The 22,169-nt window shown below is 45.3% G+C and overlaps 1 protein-coding gene across 2 annotated transcripts in view; it reads left to right on the forward strand.

Moving 5' to 3' along the window:
* LOC142213282 (serine/threonine-protein kinase D1-like) overlaps window positions 1-22,169 on the forward strand; it is a 70,450-nt gene that overhangs the window by 29,841 nt on the left and 18,440 nt on the right. Inside the window, exons 4-9 of one of the 2 annotated variants that reach the window (XM_075281594.1) lie at window positions 2,721-2,849; window positions 13,765-13,949; window positions 15,375-15,555; window positions 16,721-16,804; window positions 18,854-19,001; window positions 21,449-21,560. In XM_075281594.1, coding sequence (XP_075137695.1) covers window positions 2,721-2,849; window positions 13,765-13,949; window positions 15,375-15,555; window positions 16,721-16,804; window positions 18,854-19,001; window positions 21,449-21,560 — 839 coding nt within the window. The remainder of the gene's footprint in view (window positions 1-2,720; window positions 2,850-13,764; window positions 13,950-15,374; window positions 15,556-16,720; window positions 16,805-18,853; window positions 19,002-21,448; window positions 21,561-22,169) is intronic. The other variant, XM_075281595.1, reaches the window with a different exon arrangement.

A 22,169-nucleotide genomic window follows, 5' to 3' on the forward strand; every position in this document is an offset into this window, starting at 1 on the left:
TTCTGAATAAGAGATTCCTTGAGTTTGGTGGCTTTTACCTTCCTTCTCTCAAACGTAATTGTTTTCCGTATATTGTCCGTAATTGTGTATGGATAGTATACGGGCCCAATCATTTCTATGGCCCCATACATGCGTTCCTAGTTTTTAGTGATCTGTATCCAGGCTGGAGAAAATATCCAGAAATTAAGGAGCAGGTCCTATTCTTTTCCGTATATTTGGCACAGATTCAAAGTTACAAATGTAGGGGATTATATACTTTTTTTTATGGATATGTGATTGCTGCTGACATACTGATGCAATGTAGACATGCTTTATGGGGACAGTAGAATTGTCATGTGCATGCAGCCTTAGTATGTGAGGCAAGCCAAATTCCAGGAATATTTTCTGTACTTTTATTGTCTTTACAGATCATGAGTGTCACCCTGTAGTTTATCATCCTTCTGTTTGTACTCCAAGAGACTGTCTCTTTGCATTATTGTAGCTGTGTGGATCTGCTCATCTTAACCCTTGGATGGTATCCCTGTTGTTGGAATGTATTCCTCAGTGATAACAGGTGTTGTTTCCTGTCTTCACTGTCTAAATTGTCTAGCTGCAGATGGTGCAAGTCTAGCTGCAGATGGTGCAAGTCTAGCTGCAGATGGTGGACGTCCAGCTGCAGATGGTGGACATCTATCTGCAGATGGTGGACTTCTTGACATGTTTTGAATAAAATCTGTTATATCTATTACTGTTTGTCTGGGAGGGCTATGGTAGATTGATGTTTGTATAGCATAACTTTTGGTGCAAAAAGCCCCAGGCCCCAAACCTTATGCAAACCATAACGTTCTCCCCAGAGTGTTGCATGTTTTGTCTTTGTATTGCAGCCATAACAGCATGTTTATATCCTTCTATTTTGGTGGTTCTGACTGACTATTTGTGCTTTTCTTTGTTTTTATTGTATATGGTTCTTTCCAGTTAATGCATTTGACATTTAAAGTAATTGAGATTCTAATGGCTGCAGGGAAATTGTTGAAGTTTTCACAAAAAGATAGCAGTTAATTTTCTAGTCCTGTTCAGATTATCAACAGGGCATCAATGTTCCGGAAATATGCTAGAATTTTAGTTACACAGGTTGCTAAAAATGCCCCCTCTAATTTACCCATGAGCAGGTTAGCATATGGTGGTGACATTTTGCTACCCATAGCAGTCCCCTAATAATTATTGAGTACAAACCTGATGCGTTGTAGAGCTGGGTCTGTTAATCTCATAAAGTATTGGCATTCGGCCATGCCACCCTTGTGGGGGATTTTAACCCATTTATGCCGGAGGTTATATATTTTACAGTTCCAATGATGGAACACTAGGCATAAATGAGTTAAAGTACCGAGACTCTATGTCCAGAGTTGTCCTCAGGTAGCGGACCTAGGTCTGAAAGTTTGTAAGGGATGTTTTTGGTGGCCTGGCCATAACTTTGTGGGCTTCTCACCAGGGAATTTTAGAATATTCACCGTTAAAGTCCCGACACCAGAAATAATTGTTCTCCACCAGTTGCCTTCTTTAAGTTTTATAGGTAAGACATAGAATGTAGTCATTTTGTGATTTTCCATTAGGCTGTCAGCAAAAATTTAAAATGTAAAAAAAAAAAGCAGGAATCAGAAAGATTCTTAGAAACTGTTAAGAAAATTTGGGTACCATTAAAAAATACTACTTATCTCCTAAAAATCAAGCCCTTATATAGCTATGTTAATAGACAAGTAAAAAAGTTCTAGCGTGTAAAATGAGATTAAAAAATGCTTCTGTGTCTACAAGAAGTTACTTCTAGACACTTCAGTGAAGAGGACTGTGATTCATCTTCATGCTAAGTTCAAAAAAATGCACCATTCTTCCCATCACAAAGGAACCCGGGAAACCCCAGTATACGTCACTGGGGCTATCAGGCACAACTGGTGTCTGAAACATGATGGATCTGGCCTTTGGCATTTTTGGCTCCTATGACAAAAACTGGAAATGACTATTTACAATTAGAACACAGCCTTGGATAGTTCACGAACCAATAAAACTGTTTCCGCTACTAGGTGAAGGATACATATGTGAGATTGACATTGGGGGGGGGGGGACTTCCTGAATGGAATACCGAACGCAGATGCGAACCAGTCCTAGGTGGTGGTGCATAACTTAACTCACCTCTGTAGGCCCTCCAGTAGGCAGGACACATTGTATCAGCTTTGCTAATACTTTTGCAGTGATGGAATTGTTACAGTAATCACAATAATAAGCCTTGTTCTAAAATTAGGCTAATCTCACATCTGTGTCTGTTGTTCTGGTCTGTCAGAGAACCAGATCAAAGTATACATAGACCACTAGAACAGCAGAAACAAGTGGTGACTAATGGACCCCATTGACTATAATGGGGTATGTCGAGTGTCCTCTATTTTAAACTGAAATCAAAATCACTGGACATAAAGTCAGACTTGCAACACTTTTTAGTCACTGCAATGGAGCCCTCAAACAGAGTTGGTGTAGCCAAGACCATAGAGGAATGTCATCCAATATGCTTAAGGGTCACAAGACGTGCTCATTGTGGATGGAGATATATATTACACAGTGCTTTTCATAGGCCGTTACCATGTGCTGAATTGTAAAAGTATACCCGTGTGCAATATTTTTTTGTTTTATCTTCACTTGCTGGCTTATTATTGTGAAAATTGAGAACCTGATGTAATTTTTTTTTACTTATACAGCTTCTGTATCCCTCGACTTCTCAATCCGGCCTCACATCCTACTAGTTCACTCCTACAAATCTCCAGCCTTTTGTGACTATTGTGCGGAAATGTTATTTGGCTTGGTGAGGCAAGGTCTAAAGTGCCAGGGTAAGCTTAAAAATCATGTATTTATTGTCTATTTGTACTATTGAAACCTTTTATACAGTTTATATATAGAATTAACCTACCTAATTGGATTACATATTACGTACTAACCCTATGTATCTTATTGTATTATAGTTAAGAATTCATCATTTTAGATCTATGTGATTAAAATCTGGCTGTTTAAGCTGATTTCTAAATTAGTTTTTCTGTTCTTTGGATGGCATAGTACCAAAGTGAATCGAGAATTACAATAAATTAACTGCTGTCTATATTAATTCACCTTATTAATGATAACAAGAAAGTTTTTGATGCAATTAAATGTAGACATGAACTTGTTCTATACAGAATGGAGAATCTTTTCCTTTGGTGGTCCCACACAGAGTAGGTTTCTAATTTTCTGGCGAGGTGTGTTGGACCCATAGTTAGATGTCAGTGACACTAATATAATACAATGGGCTAAACTATGTTAAAGGGATTCTACCATTAAAAAACTTTTTTTTTTAGGTAACACGTTGGAATAGCCTTTAGAAAGGCTATTCGTCTCCTACCTTTGGAAGTGATCTCCGCCGCTCCGTTCATTCGAAATACCGGATTGTACCGGTATGCTAATTAGTTCTCTCGCAGCGATGGGGGCGGGCCCCAGCGCAGGAAATGCGATGGGGGCGTCCCCATTGCTGCTTGAAAACCGACTCCAGCGCCGCCTCTGTCTTCTTCTGCATTCTCCCCTTCGCCTGCGCAGTACGCTCTGTTCGGCGAACTTCGTCGAACGTACTGCGCATGCGCAAAATTGCGGTGTCAGCACTATGGCTGCGGGCATGCGCAGTACGTTCGGCAAAGTTCGCCAAACAGAGCGTACTGCGCAGGCGTCCGACGTCAAGCCAAAGATGGAAGGGGAGGATGCAGAAGAAGGTAGAGGCGGCGCTGGAGTCAGTTTTCGAGCAGCAATGGGGACGCCCCCATCGCATTTTCTGCGCTGGGGGACGCCCCCATTGCTGTGAGAGAACTAATTAGCATACTGGTACAAACCGGTATTTCGAACGAACGGCGTGGTGGAGATCACTTCCAAAGATAGGAGACGAATAGCCTTTCTAAAGGCTATTCCGACGTGTTACCTATAAAAAAAAGTTTTTTAATGGTAGAATCCCTTTAAGTTGGCCGTACACTTTAGATTAGAATTGGGAGAGTCTACCAAATTTAGACTAGGGATAGATATGTATAGTCTCTTTAAGGATTTAATATCTCAGTAAATTGAAGTTTGAAAGTAAAAGGGTAAACAATAAGAGGAAAAGATATTTTTCTGACTTTTATTACAATCCAAATGTATAGGATAATAGTAATATATTCTATTCAAAATCATAAATAAGCCACCAAAAGGAATAGAAATGTAATAAAGCTAAAATCTAACTTTTAATAAATATGCATTAATAACCATATTTAAAATTGGCGGGGAAGGGAACTCTGTGAACCAATGTCTGCTGTGTAATCAAATACCATATTAGACAGGCATGGCAGCCTCCATGAAAAATAAACCAATGACACTCACCAGTCAGATGAAGTTGTATGAAGTTGCATAAAGGAGGTCGCTAGTAGTAACACACTGGTACACAAACAGGTTAGACCACGTGTAATGGAGGCCAAGGGTAAATAGGCAAAAAAGGGTACAGACAAGATACTAAAAGGGTAATAGACAGGTCTAAGTTGCTCATTAAGTCCCAAAGGTTGGACTTTCCGTAGGGGGGGGATTGGGTTCGATTAGTTACCAAACTGAAACTAAATGGATTTTTCGTTTGAAAACAGTCCATCCTTTGGGAATTAATGAGCAACTTAGTTTTACCTCTTTCACTTGATAGGGTATTTATTGTGTTTAGTTCTGCGGCTGTCATTTGTTGATCCTTGTGCTATTTTCAATCTCAGTCCTGGTCAAATACCGGCATAAAATATCCTTTATTCCACATGATATCTTTACCTGTGTGGTTATTATATATACAATGATATGGCATTGTCCTCTTGGTATATATATTTGTGCTCTTGTTTCCTTTCCTCTTGTTTCCTTTCATGAGCTTTATTCAGCTAGTCTCCATGGCGTTGGCTTCTTGAATACTTACATATCCCTGCTCCAGAGTTCGCATCTGGCTTGGTGTGCGCATGCGCGAGTTACGGATTTTCGCACATGCGCATTGAAGCTTTATTAGGTGTCAGGTATAGGGTTGAGCGATCGTGTTCGGAAAAAATCGGATTCTGATCGCCGATCGAGGAAAAACTCACGATCGCAATCGGAATCCCAAAACTGATCTTTTTAGGTGGGATCGAGATCAGTGATCATTTGCCACAATGCTTTGCTAGCTAGTCTCCCATTCATTCTAATGGGAGACTAGCTAACATCCCTGAAGAGATGGCTGGTCCGGTGCCCGGTCTTATCGTTCTTCTTCGCCTCGCTGTCCCCTGCCTCCCAGGTTAGGACAGTGTGGGCGGGTTAGGAGAGTGTGGGCGGGTACTGGGAGGGGAGACGTCACGGCTCCCCGCCCTGTTCCCGTCCACACTCTCCTAAGCTACAAGCCCCGCCTTCCTAGCTCTTTAAACACTAACCTGGGAGGCGGGGGCAGCGAGGCAAAAGAAGACCGAGAACACTGAGCACTGGACAAGCCATCTCTTCAGGTAAGTGGACACCAGGGGGGACTAAGTAGCGAGAGGATTAAAAAAAAATCCTCTCGCTACTTAGTGATTAAAAAAATTCACTACACAGCGTGGATTCTAACAATTAAAGCGTTCAATTGTTAGATTCCATGCTTGACTGATAAAATGGTCTAGTCTGAGCTGTGCCTACTTCCAATCCCCCGTTCTTGTGTCTCCCCAATAACACACTGACAAATTGGCTGGAAGTTAAGGCCACAGCGGCCAATTTTATTAAACACCATCTTAACAAAATGTCCTTAAACAAAACCAAGAATAACAATGACATTATACATCATCCTCCCCCCACAATCAATTCTACCCTGACATAAGGAGGGGTCTCTGAAGGGCCTATTTACCCCACCTTAGAATAGCAAGACTCCGGCTATTACCCCTGGCCGTGCACACCTAGCCCAAGGGCACCCACACCGGAGTGTAACCGTCCTGGGTACCCTGCCTCAGGACTTCAACCATTAAGTTTCACCAAACAACCTCCAGACTGACAAGTGGGTGGAGTTAACCCCCTCTTGTCCTCTACCCCCGTTTAGCCTACAAAGACCCCTCCTGACCACGCCGCCGTGACAAGTAAAATTTAGGGAGGGCGGGCGGGACAACTTTCCACCTTGATTCTCCTTGCTGGAATGAGCCCCTCACTAGCAGCCCCTATTTACCAAATAACTCTTAGCTAACCCGCCCCTGTGTCCCTGACTTCACCTTTTCACCTAAACTTGACCTACTAGCTCTCATCCCATTTCTAGTCATGTGCTCCACTCCACTACCCTTTCAGGTCCGCTACGTTCTGCTGTCTTGACTGATAAAATGGTCTAGTCTGAGCTGTGCCTACTTCCAATCCCCCGTTCTTGTGTCTCCCCAATAACACACTGACAAATTGGCTGGAAGTTAAGGCCACAGCGGCCAATTTTATTAAACACCATCTTAACAAAATGTCCTTAAACAAAACCAAGAATAACAATGACATTATACATCATCCTCCCCCCACAATCAATTCTACCCTGACATAAGGAGGGGTCTCTGAAGGGCCTATTTACCCCACCTTAGAATAGCAAGACTCCGGCTATTACCCCTGGCCGTGCACACCTAGCCCAAGGGCACCCACACCGGAGTGTAACCGTCCTGGGTACCCTGCCTCAGGACTTCAACCATTAAGTTTCACCAAACAACCTCCAGACTGACAAGTGGGTGGAGTTAACCCCCTCTTGTCCTCTACCCCCGTTTAGCCTACAAAGACCCCTCCTGACCACGCCATGACGGGCGGGGGTGACTCCTTACTCCCGCGCGTCTCCCCACAAACGCAGAGCTCTCTCAATGCCGTCCTGGATGCCAAGCAACCATATGTCCAAGCCGATGGCATTGAGATGCACCCCATCAGGCCTAAAAAGATCCGGAGACGCCACCTCCAACTCTCGATGTCGAACCACTAAACCGCCATTTCGAGCCACGAACCTGCCTACCATCTTGTTAAGCTTAATCCGAGCCCTGTTGATGCCCGCTGCCGAGCGAGCGTGCCGCCAGGACAGCCGAGCCACAATGTCTGACCACACCACTATCAGCCCAGGAAAAGTCGCCCACAAACGTAACAAGTCCAACTTAATATCCCGAGTGACTTCCCGGGCCGCACGCAATCCCAGATCATTCCCCCCTGCATGGATGACTAACACATCGGGGGCTCTATCCATGTCCACGAAATACTGGAGCTCACCTAACAGCCGGAACCACAGCAAGCCCCTAACCCCGATCCACTTGACCTGCACCGCCGACCTGTCGAAGCCCAAATGTCGCCCGGACGGCCGAGCATCAGCGCGAACTCCACCCCAATGGACATATGAGTGGCCAGCGATCCAGACCAAGCACACGGACGACCCTGAAACACAATAACAAAAAATAAGCAGAACATACCCCTCAAACCCCCCGACCAGAAAAAGCACCCCTCAACCACTCACAGCAAATGCGGCCTCACATACGAACGGAAACGATCAGACTCCCACCGCCCGATACGCCTGATCACCTCCGCCGGCAAACCCCACCGGGACGCCTCAGTGGCGGCCCCTATCCGAAAGGAATGTGAACTAAAATCACCCGGTACCAACCCCAAAACCGACAAACCTTTCCGCAACACCTGAACAAACTGGAACCTCGACAAGCAGGACAAGTCCCTGTGCACCAATAATGGCAGACCTCCAGTCGGGCGCAGACACAAGAAAGCCTCAAAACACCCCACAGGGCAGACCACCGACCCCGGCAGGCGCTGCAAGCGCACGACTAAACCCCTGCCTTCCTGATCCGTCTTGGAGCGCCGGATACGGCACACCAAAACCCCCCCAGAAACCCGACAATCGCCCAACAACAAACCACCCGGGCAGGCCCGGCTACGGGAGACCAACTCTGAAATACGGAAGGCCCCAAAAAATGCCAACGAAAAGGCCAAGCTAAACAAGCACACCTCATACTCCGACACACAAACCCGCCCCAAAATCCCCACTAAGTCGCGAACGATCTCAAAAGACAACGGACGCCGACGATCTCTAACAACTGAACCCCGGCGGAAACCCTTAACCGCCTGGCGCACTAAGAAACATTTCGTAAAATCCCGAAGACCCTTAAATTTAAACCAAAATGCTAAAGCTGACAAACTCCGGGACAACCCCGACGGAGAGACCCCGGAACTGAAAGCCGAACCCACGAAAACCAAAACGGAGGCCTCCAAGTCTTCCGGCATCTGCGCCCCATGCAGCTCCCCCAACAACACCTCCCAATCCGACCAAACCCGAGCATACCCAGACCAGGTAGAGTCCCCTACAGACCGCCCCACCAGAGACAACGCCATACTTAGACCAGCGACCATAACTCCTCTGGGCAAGGTATCGCTTCTGCGTCCGCCTCCGGCGCCACCTCCCGAAATCTGTCCCACTGAAAACGAGAGATGGAGTCAGCGATCACATTAATAGAACCCGGCAAATGCACAGCAACAAAATGCGAATTAAGCTCAAGCCCCCGCAACACCAAACGACGCAGCAACCGAACAACTGGCGGCGAGTTAGCGGACTGTGAGTTAATGGCTTGGACCACGCCCAGATTGTCACAGAGGAAGCGGACCCTGCGGTCCCGCAACCGGTCTCCCCAAATAACCGTCGCCACCACGATTGGAAAAAGTTCCAACAATGCCAAATTCCGCACCCAACCATTCACTCTCCAAGCCTGAGGCCACTCCCCCACACACCACTGTCCCTGAAAGTAAGCCCCAAACCCATGCGCCCCGGAAGCGTCTGTAAACAGTTCCAGGTCAACATTGGAAACCAGAGCCCCCTGCAACAGCGAGTGACCGTTATATTTGGACAAAAAACCCTCCCAAACCAACAGATCCTCCCGCAATTCAGACCCCAACCGAACAAAATGAAAAGGACGCCGAACGCCCGCCGTGGCCCTGGCCAGGCGCCGGCAAAACACCCTGCCCATAGGCATAATGCGACAAGCAAAATTAAGACGCCCCAACAGGGACTGCAATTCTCGCAACCTAACTTTCCTCAATCGCACTGCCCGACCCACCAGCTCCCGCAACTCGAGCAATTTGTCCTCCGGCAAACGGCACTCCAGCCTCACAGTGTCGATAACAATGCCCAAGAACTTAATCACAGTAGCCGGCCCTTCAGTCTTCTCCGGTGCCAGAGGAACGCCGAATTCCCCACAAACGTCCACCATCATCTGCAACAGCAGAGAACACACCCACGTACCCGGAGGGCCAATGAACAGGAAGTCATCAAGGTAGTGCAAGACCGAGTCCACTTGAACTCGATGACGCACTACCCACTCTAAAAAGGTGCTGAACTCCTCGAAATAAGCGCAGGAGATCGAGCACCCCATAGGCAAACATTTATCCACAAAATAGCCGTCCTGCCATTTGCACCCGAGAAGGTGGAAGCTATCAGGATGCACCGGTAAAAGACGGAAGGCCGCCTCTATGTCAGTCTTAGCAAGCAGCGTCCCCCGGCCATATCGCCGCACCCAAGCCAAGGCCGCATCGAAGGACGCATAAGACACCGCACACAAAGCCGGATCGATCCCATCGTTTACCGACCCCCCTTCAGGATGGGACAAATGATGAATGAGGCGGAATTTATTAGCCTCCTTCTTGGGAACCACTCCCAAGGGTGAGACCCGAAGGAAATCCAGTGGAGGACTAACAAACGGCCCTGCCATACGACCCAATTCCACCTCTTTCGCCAATTTTGCCGACACCACCTCAGGGTGAGCCAGAGCCGACGCCAAATTCCTAGGCTCCCCCCCTCCCCCCAAATTAGAACAAGGAATGCGAAACCCCTCCGAAAAACCTTTAAACAACCGCGCGGCCGCCGCCCTACTTGGATATCGCCCGAGAGACTCCGCCATCCTTTCCACCCTCACCGGCGTCGCCCCTCTTGTTGTCAGTATCCCCTCCCTTACCTTTACCCTTCTTGAAGCATCGAGTGAGGGGGTGAGCACCCCCACAGCCCGAGCACTCGTGTTTGAAGCGACAGTCGTTTCCAAATTTACACTGCCCCTCATTGTACTGCCAACAGCACCCCCTACCGCCGCCTGCCGACCGACCCGACGATGACCCAGATCCGCCGGCCCCTTCCCGAAAGGACTGACCCCCACCCCCTTTAGTGGCCGCCATCAGCTTCATCCAGGAGCTGATGTCCTTGTGGTCCCATCGCAAGGAAGGCCGCACCGCCTTCCGCTGACGGAAGTGCTCGTCATACCTGAGCCACGCATTACCCCCGTAGACCCGGTACGCATCGCCGATGGAATCGAGGTAACAAAACAAAGCCGAACAATCCTCCGGCGCCCGCTCCCCAACCACACTGGCCAAGATGCAGAAGGCCTGGAGCCAGTTAGAGAAAGTACGAGGAATGAGCCTATAACGGCGCCGTTCCTCCTCCTCTTTCTTGCACTCATCGGGTTTAACCCTATCCAGATTAAACTTTTCAAGGGGGAGGAGGGAGAAGATCTCCACATACTCCCCCTTCCATATCCTTTCCCTCACTTCTGGCTTCAGATGAACCCCCAACGGCCCCTCGAAGCACACATAGACTTCCCCTTTCGCTGAGTCCGCCATGCGAACCTCATCTCTAACCTTAGCCACCTCCGCGCCAGGCACCACCTCACCAGTATGAGCCCCCCCCACTACCGCGCCCGGGGACGCACCCAGGTACCCCGCAGCAAGCCCACTACCAGTATCGTCGACCACAGGGACCGGAGGAGAGGAACCCACCCCCCCCAAAGGACCCCCGCCCCGACTCGCCACCGCCGAAGCACCCTGGGCCGCAACCTGACCCGCCGCCCCCCAAACACTAATGGGAGACCCCCCGCCAAACCCCCCCCCGGCACCCAGAAGCTGTTGAAAACCCTGAAGGACACCCTGAAAACCAGACAGCAAGCCAAAAGGATCCCCTGCCCCCACCCCCCCCCCAGGTGCAGAAGGGGTGACGTTCCACTCACCAGCCCCAACGGGGAGAAGAGCCCCGGCAGCCGTCCCTCCTGTAGATAGTCCTCCTCCTGTAAGCGATGATGCTGCAGCAGTGCCAGGATGGCAGGCCAGTGAAGCGCCGCCCGCAGGGCCCAAAACAGAAGAATTCCCCGCCGGGCTGCTCCTGCAGCCAGCCCGCTCTCCGGGCGTTCCTTGTTGCCTAGGCTGCGTCGGAGGGGGTGTGTCCAGAGGCTCCGCCCCCTCCCCGGAAGCCGGAAACTCGTCGTCGGAAGGGGCGGGGCTATCCAGACCAGCGCCCGCCCTGCTGCCAGCCTCCACCTGGAAATCCAAAGATGGCCGACGCCCCAGCACTTCCGGTGAGGCCGCAGCTCCGTGCACCAGGCCTGAAGCCCGGCCCCCCTCCTGGGAAGCCGGGATGGACGTCGGGGAAGGAGATAGAGGCTCCGGAGCACCGCCGGACCTCCGCACAGTTCTAGCCCTCCCCCTGCTCGGAGCATCAGCAGAGGGGGAGGCCGCAGCAGCACTCACTGAATCCCGTCGCCGGGGGGAAGGGGACACGCGCCGGGATCCCCCCGGAGCCGCACGCCCAGGCCGCATGGCAGGATTCCTCCTAGCACTGCCCCCTGCCGAACGAGACTGCCGACCGGGAGACAGCGCCGGAGGGTCCCTAGCGGGGCTCCTTCTGCGTCGCCTGGGCTGCGGGGACAGCTCAGGGCTGAGCCGTTCTGGAGGACGTGCACGCCGTCTGGGCGGCCGAAGATCCCCTCCAGGGGCAGGAGAAGCGACCACTGGAGAGGCCCCTAAGAAGCGCTCCTGGAGCCAGCCAGTGCCCCGGTGTAGAGCAGTCTGGCGAATCTCACGGAGCAGCGCGTCTAGATCCATGGTAAGGCACAACTTTCCACCTTGATTCTCCTTGCTGGAATGAGCCCCTCACTAGCAGCCCCTATTTACCAAATAACTCTTAGCTAACCCGCCCCTGTGTCCCTGACTTCACCTTTTCACCTAAACTTGACCTACTAGCTCTCATCCCATTTCTAGTCATGTGCTCCACTCCACTACCCTTTCAGGTCCGCTACGTTCTGCTGTCTGTATAGTGAAAAGGATTGCTTTTAAAATCTGATCTGCGAATAGTAAAAAAATCCCATTGACTTGCATTGGGATCGAAATCGGGTTCGAATGAAAAATTATCGGAAATCGGATTTCAAAATCGATCCTGAAAAGTCAAGATCGGCTCAACCCTAGTCAAGCATCTATTGTGCATGCGCAGCTTTACAATATGAAGCGCACGCTTCCTGACCATATATATATATATATATATATATATATATATATATAGGAGCATAGGTGGGGCAGCACTCCATCTGAGGCCTGAGATACGGTGGTCTCTGCCTGGCACTCCAGGAGATCGTCATCCTGCAAATCTTTGGTAGGTTTCTACTCTCCTCACCCTTATTCCCATGACCATGTGGGATTTATGGTTAGAATATGAATGAGTGAGTATGAGTGGTATATTGCTCAGTTTTATTTCCTGACCTCTTGCCTATACAAGGCTTGTCTGTTTTGCACCATTAACCCCTGAGGATTCAGGGTTGGTTGTTTTAGCTTTACGCTGACGAAACATGCATGTCAGGTGGCATGCTCAATTTCTTTATTTCATTTTAAAGCTTTCCTGAGTGTTTCACAGGTTTTCCCATAGGGTGGCCACAATATAGGGATAGGTTCCTGTCAGATCATTCATCTTTAGGGTAATATCCCTGAGATAGGGATTGTAAGCCGATGGCTGGTCTGGTAATGGAGGGGGTGTACATCTCACCCAGACAACTCAGGTGGGTGAGATGAGAAAACTCCAGGAATGTTTGTTCTCAGCAGACAACTCTTGTCTGCTGAGCATTTTGGTACGTGCTAAGTATTGGGCTGGATTTTTAGGAATGACAGGTAGGATTGGTAGTGGGACCTGTCATTCCACCCCCCTCCAGTCCACACTTTGGGGATGTTCCGGCAGCGACTCAGCTGCAGAGTCTCCTCGTCAAGGAGGCTTAAGAAGCCAGCTCCAGCAGCAACACTTTGGCAGAGCTTGGCTGGAGAGCTGACAGAGAGGTCATATTTTTTTGGAGCTGTGTCCTGAATGATTCTACTGGCTTTTGATTTCTGTTATTCTAGGTGAGGTAACCTATTCTATGTTTAGTTAGAGCCTAGCCGGGCAGGGATTTATTTTTGTATTGTTTCCTTTTGTTGCTGCACTACCTTTTTGAGTGAAAATAAACTCTACCTTTGTTTTTGGACTAAAGAATCTGGACTTTTGTGTCTATGCCACCCCACCTAGCAACCCCAGACCCTGACAGTATATAGGATTTAATAGGAATACATCCTGTCGATTACCTTTTTATTAACCTGTCTGTACCCTTTTTTGCCTATTTACCCTTGGCCTCCATTACGTGTGGTCTAACCTGTTTGTGTACCAGTGTGTTACTACTAGCCAACCTCCTTATGCAACTTCATACAACTTCATCTGACTGGTGAGTGTAATTGGTTTATGTTTCACGGAGGCTGCCGTGCCTGTGTAATATGGTATTTGATTATACAGCATACATTGGTTACCTTCCCCACCAATTTTAAAGATGGTTATTAATGCATATTTATTAAAAGTTATATTTTAGCTTTATTACATTGGTATTCCTTTTGGTGGCTGACTTTTATTACAAAAAATATAATTGACATAATGGATGGTTAATTGGGGCAATTTTTTGCATTCTACATTTTTAGGTTGTGGTCTTAACTATCACAAGAGATGTGCTTTTAAAATACCTAACAATTGTAGAGGTGTGAAGAGAAGTCATCTGTCCAGTAGATCATTTACAGGAGCAAGTTCTTTCACGAAACAAAGAGCTCTGACGCTACCAACTGGAGGCAGTCTGGAGGACCTAGGGGGCCATAACTCAGAAGCCCAGGTAAAATCTGCAACTCGATGGCCATCGCAACTGTAATGTCTAACATGTTGGTCATTAGCGAGTTGCTCCTAAAGAGAATGAATCCCTGATTTGTACTAAGCGTGAAGTTTAGTTTTAGTATGCTAGTAACTGTAATATAATTCTATTCTTAAGCCATATACTTAGTACTAAGAGCATATTGTATCTAATCCCAGAAGACCATCAAAGACTTTGCTTGGAAATAAAACTCCCTGAAAATGAGCCAATATTGGCCTTGTCACTAATTATATTGCTGCTGCCGACAGTCATAATGTGCATAAGCCATAAGGCTGATGCTGAACTGAATAAGGACATATTCACACAACAGTGACATCCAGCTGTGTGATATCCGTTTTTTGAATGGCCATCACAGGCCACTTTAAAAGCCAAGAAAGTTTACGGGGGTGCTCTCATGTCCGTTTTTATGAAAACAACTTGTCAAAACAATGATCAAGAGATGAGTGGGTCCATGTGTAATGGCCGTCACTTGTAGGACAATCAGTTTTATCAGCCGTTAAAAATAGACTAATAATATAAAATGTTTGGCATGTGACTTGCTTTGTGACTTGCTCCTCCTTTGGAATAAAAGAAGGCACCACACTTAATCTGATTTCTTCCAAATACGCAATACTTTATTCCATCAAAAACACCATAATACACGACGCTGAGTAGCATTTAGGGGTTTAACACCCCTTTATCAAGTGATACCAGGCTACAAGGGGATATCCTGATCTCTGTCTGCCTGGGTGTGAAGAAATCCAGCGATGATAATCTCAGCACAGCAAGGTGTGTTATGGTGTTTTTGATGGAATAAAGTATTGTGTGTTTGTAAGGGCCAGGAATCAAATCTGAAATCTCACCATGGCCCTGTTACTCAAATCCTCAAGGGGGGAAGAAGACATATTAGAATAGTATGTGGCGTAGCAGTTTGGTGCAACAGAGCCGCCCTCAGTGCTCCAGACTGCTGATGTGAAATAAAAGAATATCTCTACAACAGAGGCACGTTTTTTTGGGAAAAAGGTACTACATTCATACATACTGGTTTAATATGCTTCAGGCTGGTTACACACTACTTTTAAAGCTTCAGTTCTTTATATAGAAAATATGAGAAGACATTTAAATTAGAAATTTACTATGACAAAGCGAAGGGCTATTTCTATAATGGATGTGGATAACTGCTAGATCGGTGGAGATCAGATGCTAGGTCCCCCACCAATCACAAACATGGCATCCCATAATCCCCCCCCATTTGAGTGTAGGGGTGGTCTAGCTTTTAACCAGTTCATATCAAGGGACTTCGGAACCTCTGTTCTCATGATCCAGTGGATAGTGAATTATTACTGGAATACCCATTTTAGAGCTTTGTTTTACTCTACATAACCAATCTCACTAAAGTTATTCATGCAGGTTAACAGGAAATCTCGTGTCCCCTCCTTCAAGGGACGACCGATATGGAAAGATTGGCAAGATATGAACAGAGTCAAGGTTCCCCATACCTTTCAAGTACATACGTACACACGCCCCACAATTTGTCAGCAATGCCGACGCCTCCTAAAGGGGCTTTTCAGACAAGGCATGCAATGTAAAGGTAAGCACGTGTTACTTAGACTTTGAGTGTTTGCTTTAAACTGTGGATAAATTACTTAGACAATTCCTAGTCAGACACCTATGGTTTTGTGTATGGTTATATGTATTCCTGGGAAAGAGAGGTGATACCAATTTTTAATTTCTTTCAATTTTTTTTTTAAATACTGTAATTATTAAACCCCCTTGGGTGCATGCCTTGCAAATTACCACCACTTCTATAACAGGCTGTGATCGCGGGTTATAGCACCGGGTCTTTGCTGTATGGTGGATATTGGGAAGGGGTTAATTAAAGTGCATTACATGGTGGTTCAGTATCACATGCTTTATGAAATGAGACTAAGTTGTCTGAAAAATTTGCGACAATTGAATTAATTTGCGCTCAAGTTAAAGGGATTGTCCAGGCAGTATATTTTACCTTGCTCTCTCAGGGGATTAATTCCACCTGGACCATGTAGCACTGATGTGCTAAGTCCAATGATGTTCCAGTTTAAAGGGGTTGTCCAGGTAGCTTAACTTACTTCCTCTGAGAATTTATTCAACCTGGACCTCGGAGTTCTGGACTGGTTGTAACTCCAAGTCACATGAGCAGAATCAGCTCCTGGGTCTTCTCCATCCTCTACCATTTTTAGAGAATATAGTAAAACTAACCCCCATAATACTAATACTAATAGCCCCCATAATACAGGTGCCTGTGTAAGAGCCACAAAGCTGAGTAATAATTTACTATATGAACTGCCATGTGCAGAAATTAGGAATTATTCACTAAGTATTTGGATGCTTGTAATGGATGTCACCTGTGGAAATGAAAGTGAAGGGAGGGGATAGAGTGAACACGGGGGCCATGTGCTGGTTCCCATCATGTTAGCTGGGGAATGGAATTCCCAGGTCCATTTGGAATAAATCTTCAGAGGAAGTTAAAGGGGTTGTCCAGAAATTAGTTTTTTTCCATGAGGCCAGGGAAGGTGGGAAAAAAAAAATCTCACCATACTGACCTTCCGGTGGAAGTACTTGCTGCAAGTCACCTAAGGAAAGGACCCATGACATCCCGATTCCTTTCCTAGGCTGATCACATGCGGTGAGGACTTCTGTCAGGAACAAGCTTCTGGGCGCTGCTGGACCAAGCAGTCACTATATATGTATTCATTTGCCTAATCTGTTCTCTACAGACTGCCGCTTTAACTGCCACAGGCGATGTATGCCAGATGTACCGGATGAATGTCTTGGAGAGGTGTCCAATAGTGATGTAGAAGGTAAGTTTCACTCCTGTTTATGCATTCACTGTTAAATAGTCACTGTCATTTCAACAAACTTTGCATTAATCAATAGTACATGCCAATATAAGAAATGTTGTAATGTGGGGCAACACGGTGGCTCAGTAGTTAGCACTGCAGCCTTGTAGCGCTGGAGTCCTGGGTTCAAATCCCGCTAGGAACAACACCTATGAGGAATTTGTATGTTCTCCACGTGTTTGTGTGGATTTCCTCCCATTCTACAAAGACATATTGATAGGGGAAAAAAAAAAGTACATTGTAATCCCTATATGGGGCTCAAAATCTACATTAAAAAAAAAAAAGTTGTAATGTATCTTAAGTAGGTAAAATTCTTCTTTTTTCCTCCTATGAGACAGTTTCTACCCTCACTCTTCCTTGCTAAACAATCACTATACTAGACTGATAGACTTCCACTTGGAAATCTCAGCCATACCTATCTAAATTATCTGCAGGTCACATGTATCAAGTTACATATGTCTATAGAAATATATGGAAAGGGGAAGGGGCCAGTGAACAGGAGATGAGGGAGAAAGGGTCAGAGAAAGAGACTTATAGGAAGATTCTATTACAGCCCAATTACTTTATTACTAGTACATATTACAGACAGACTAATTGAGGTAAAAAAAGAAAAAAAAATGATTTCAGTTACAGTAATTTATTCAAACTAGAAAGACAGAAGGAGACACAACAAAGGCACAGATACGACAAACAAGGTATTTGCTAAAACCCTTTGTTGTCCATCTGCCACCTGATTCAGGACCATCCCCAGCCGTTTCAGGCCCCAATCTTTCTGTAACACAAGTGACTTCATGACGTCTGCATAAATAGGTATCGGCTAATGAATAGAGATGAGCAAACAGTAAAATGTTCGAGATTCGATATTCGTTTCGAGTAGCCCCTCAATATTCGACTACTCGAATCGAATATCGAACCCCATTATAGTCTATGGGGGGAAAAATGCTTGTTTCAGGGGTAGGCAACGTTCAATCAAACTATACTTACCAAGTCCACGAGTGAGGGTCGGGCTGGAGGATTCACTCTGCCAGGCATCGGGCCTGGGCAGAGTCGACTGCGCATGTCCGCACTACAAGCAGGCATGCGCAGTCGGCTCTGCCCAGGTCCGATGCCTGGCAGAGTGAATTCAGAGCCGGAAGACGCCGCAGGGAAGCTGCACGGAGAAGACTTCTAAAGGTAGGCGAAGAACCAGCATTGATTGGCCGACTGTATAGCATTCGGCCAATCAATGCTGGTTCTGCATCAAACTTTTCCATTCGAATAGCGAGTGGTACTCGATCGAGTACTACTCACTCATCTCTACTAATGAACAATCCTTTCAGCTCCCTGATAGTGTAATCCTCCTCCACCTTTTCTTATTGGTCTTTTCAACAGTCTTCCCAACCAATATATCATGCAGCATAACTGTGACTTTGGCAAAGTCCTTGATAAAGTGCCTATAGTAATTCACCAGCCCCAAGAATGAGCAGAGCTCAATGGTGTTGATGGGCAACTGTTGAATGGCCTGGATCCCCTCGTGTTCATGGGTCACACGACCTCTTTGGACACCAAATGTTCCAAATACTTTTCACAGAGGAGGTGGCACTTCTTGGGTTTCTTACTCAGGTATAAGTAAGAAAGATAAGGCTAGGAAGCAGATTCTCCTCTACTTACTGTGACCAGTGTAAGGCATATATAAAAAAAAACAAAAAAACTTGATAGTCTTTAGTAGTTGATACCTTTTTAGTGGCTAACTAATAATGCAAGGCAGTTAGGGTATATGGGAAGGGGTCAAGTTCATGAGATATAAGGAATGTAAGCGTGTCATTTAAAACTGAAAATTTAGGGGGAGATTTATGACGCTCTATATGCCAGAAACTCAAATCAGGGTTGCTAGGGGCTGACATAGAGTTAGAGCTATATTCCGTGACAGTCTCTGATGTATACTATAGTACATTTTTCAGTTACAAATTATTGTGCAAATACAAGTTTGATAGTGTTCTTCCAATTCAAATGTTACGCTTATCCATGTAGATGGAGAAACTTTTAACCAAGAAGTTGAAGATGAAAGTGAGAGTGAGAGATCGGTCAGCCTCAGTGGTAGCACACAGGAGGAAGAAGAGACTTCTTTTAAAAGTACAGAAAGCACAATTTGTGGATGTGATAACCCGGTCTTTGAAAGGTAAATCCATAACTCTGTGTTATGCTCTGCAAACTTTATTATTAGGGTTATAAAATTCAGTCATTATCAGGGTTAGAAAACTGCTTGTTCGCTGCTTAACCACTATAACAGAATTGGGCCCAAATCAAGGCTCACCTCTAATATGGAAAGAAAATTGCCAGTCTAGGATCTTATGTGCAATTACACAGGCCAACGACCAAAAAACTTTTTCTAGAATAATAGGTTATTTTCATGTATTTTTGTGCGCTGAAACTGTAAATGACCTCCAAATTTGTCTATCACATCTCAGATTTAGACAAAACCCTCGCCCCCTTTCCATTATTGGAAGCGTATTTAAGCCAATCAGAGCTAAGTTCTATTTTATGTAGTATTATCTCCCAATGTAATTACACATCTAATTCATTTACCAATCTAAGTCGATTGGTTAAACGCTATTTTATCCTGGCTATATAAAGCCACGTATTACTGCATACGGTCTGTTCCTGCTTTATATTATATTTTCATTCAGTAGTTTTTAAAATGGTATCCCATGCCATTCGTGGTTGTTACATCTCCAAATTCCTTTTGCTATGTATGTGGTGAATTTACTGTTAAAAAAAATAACAGCGGCTATGTATGCGTTTAAGAGAGCGTATTTTGCCTACTTTGGCATTAGACTTGGAAATCAAGACAAGACTGATGTTAGTGGTTACAATTCCAAGAACAAAAATAATGTTTTGTACCCAAACCTTCCATCTGCCATTCGTCCAGTGCCTCACAGAGAAGAAATTCCTGTGCCTCAACCCTCTGTATTGTTAGAGATGCCTTTGGATACAGATTCTCCCGAAAGTGATGGACAGAAAGGTGAAACGGATCCAGAGTTTGAATGTGGTTCGAGCGCTCAGCCCCAGTTGTTCTCCCAAGATGAGTTGAATGACCTAATGAGGGATCTTGGACTTGGCAAAGAAAATTCAGAACTACTGGGTTCACGTTTACAAGAAAAAAATCTATTGGTCGAAGGAACGTCAGTGTATTTTTATAGAAAGAGATCTCAAGTTTACTCCATTTTGAACAGGAAGAAAACCTGGTGTTTTGTCATGATGTCCCTGGATTGAGGTCTCCAGACTAGCTATGTGTATCTGAGGAGTGAACGGCTGTTATATATCGGCACAGCCACTCTAATAGATGGTCAGGTACCCTTATCATCAGCTGGAAGCATGCTAAACAGAAAAGTGCTGCTCATAGTTATCACGCTGAATGCAGCACCCGATCTGTATGAATGCTAAGCTGCTTTGAATCATTAGCAGCTCATTTACACCCCTTGTTGCTTTAGCTGTCAGTTGGATGCTGTAGTTCCTCATTGTTACATCAATTTGTACCTGGTCTTGAACAAATTAGAGACATGGATACAATGTGGAGATAGATCTTTTATTTAGGAGCACAATCCATTATTCATTGACAGCCCAGTCATATAGGGGATTTTACATAGGTGCTCACTTCCATGGGGAGTACACTAGTTATTTAGGATTTTATATTTTAATTTATAATAATAAAAGTTAAATTTTATCACAATATTTTTGTGGGGGGACATTTTTGGTTTTGAGTTTATTGTAATATGTTTATGCAAAACACTGACCAAAACTTACTTACATTTCTCTTAAAGTTACTGTCATTTTATGTGAAGAGCATTAGAAGCCAGATAAAGGACTCTGCAAGGAATCTTGTGCTATGTTTCCAATGAATCTAATGACAGTTGTTAAAGGAGTTCTCCCATCTCAGTCTTTCAGCCAGGCTGCATGCAGGGTCTACTTCTCACTTCCTGTATTTCTCCTCCCTCCCCCTCCTGGTGAACGGGACACACAATCCTTCTGCAGATTAGATAATATGCAGATTTTTGTACAGAAAGGACTCAGTGTTATCTGTGTGTTTACATAGAACTTAACAGACTTTATCAGAAAACTGCAATTAGCTGAACGGATTGTCCTGCCAGCGCTCAGTAACTGACGTCACTTGTCCTTACTCCCAGGTCCGTGGTTATAGCAACCCTGTGTAAACAATAGAAGGAATAAGGTCACATTGCAGGCAAAGAAAGCAGAATTTCTAAAACAATATATTTAGGCAAAGTCTTCAATTTACATAATCTACCGGTATAGATCGGATTCTTGAGATGGGACAACCCCTTTAATAATACTAAAGTGTTTATTTCCTTTTTTTTTTTTTTTCCTTTTTTGCTTTTGTTGTATTTACACACCTACCATATTTGTTATCCAGTATATCTGATTTCTGTGAATATTTTTGGATTATACAATATTTATAGTGACCGTATTTCTCCATTGACACCTAGGCCACAGAGTTTTATATTATTAATAATTTGTATGATTAGTAATACATATAGGATCTGTTGTGAATAGCATGGAGTAGCAAATATATTATCGATAGCTAATAAAGTGTTGTCTTTCTTTGGACAGTAATTTCATCCCGCTCATGAGGGTTGTGCAATCCGTGCGGTATAACAAGAAGAAGAACAGTTGTGTGTTGATGGAAGGCTGGCTTGTCCACTTTACCAGCAAGGACAGTATGGTAGGTTAAAATGACCTTAGGTGTATTTTTTTTATTTATTTATTTATTTTTTTATACGGAGGCAGATTTACCAATTCTCTGCAACATTTAGACAATGACTGATTCTGAATGATAAATCTGGACATCTTTAGACTGTCTAGTCTATGCCTGTACTATTTATCTTTTGGCATACTTCATCACATCTTAAGCAATGCTCCTTCCTGCTAATCCATGCCCTTTTGTGAGGCCAAAAAAATAATGTGTGAATGTGTTGCAAGGCTTGTATGGCAGTTTTTTGATGCAAAAAAATTTGTAGAATTTTGGCTCATTTGATTATAAATCTCCCTCTGTCCAGATTAGATCCTATTTCCAGTGTTCTACAGCAGAACACTGCACTTTGCAAAATGCAACATCTCTACAACAAGTTCTCAAAGTTCTCACATCTTACATGGGTGTGGAGTCGGTGGGCCAAACCACCCACTCTTCTATTTCTCCACCGGCTGACTCTGACTCCTGCTGCAAAACCTTCAGAAATGGCTGACAGCCATGACCACAGAGAAGCAGGAAAGCTCCTCTTGACAGAAAATGCTAGTGATTGTATTGCTATGAAGCAAACTATGCATTTAATTA

The sequence above is a fragment of the Leptodactylus fuscus genome, chromosome 7 (assembly GCF_031893055.1).
Source record: "Leptodactylus fuscus isolate aLepFus1 chromosome 7, aLepFus1.hap2, whole genome shotgun sequence".
Taxonomy (NCBI): domain Eukaryota; kingdom Metazoa; phylum Chordata; class Amphibia; order Anura; family Leptodactylidae; genus Leptodactylus; species Leptodactylus fuscus.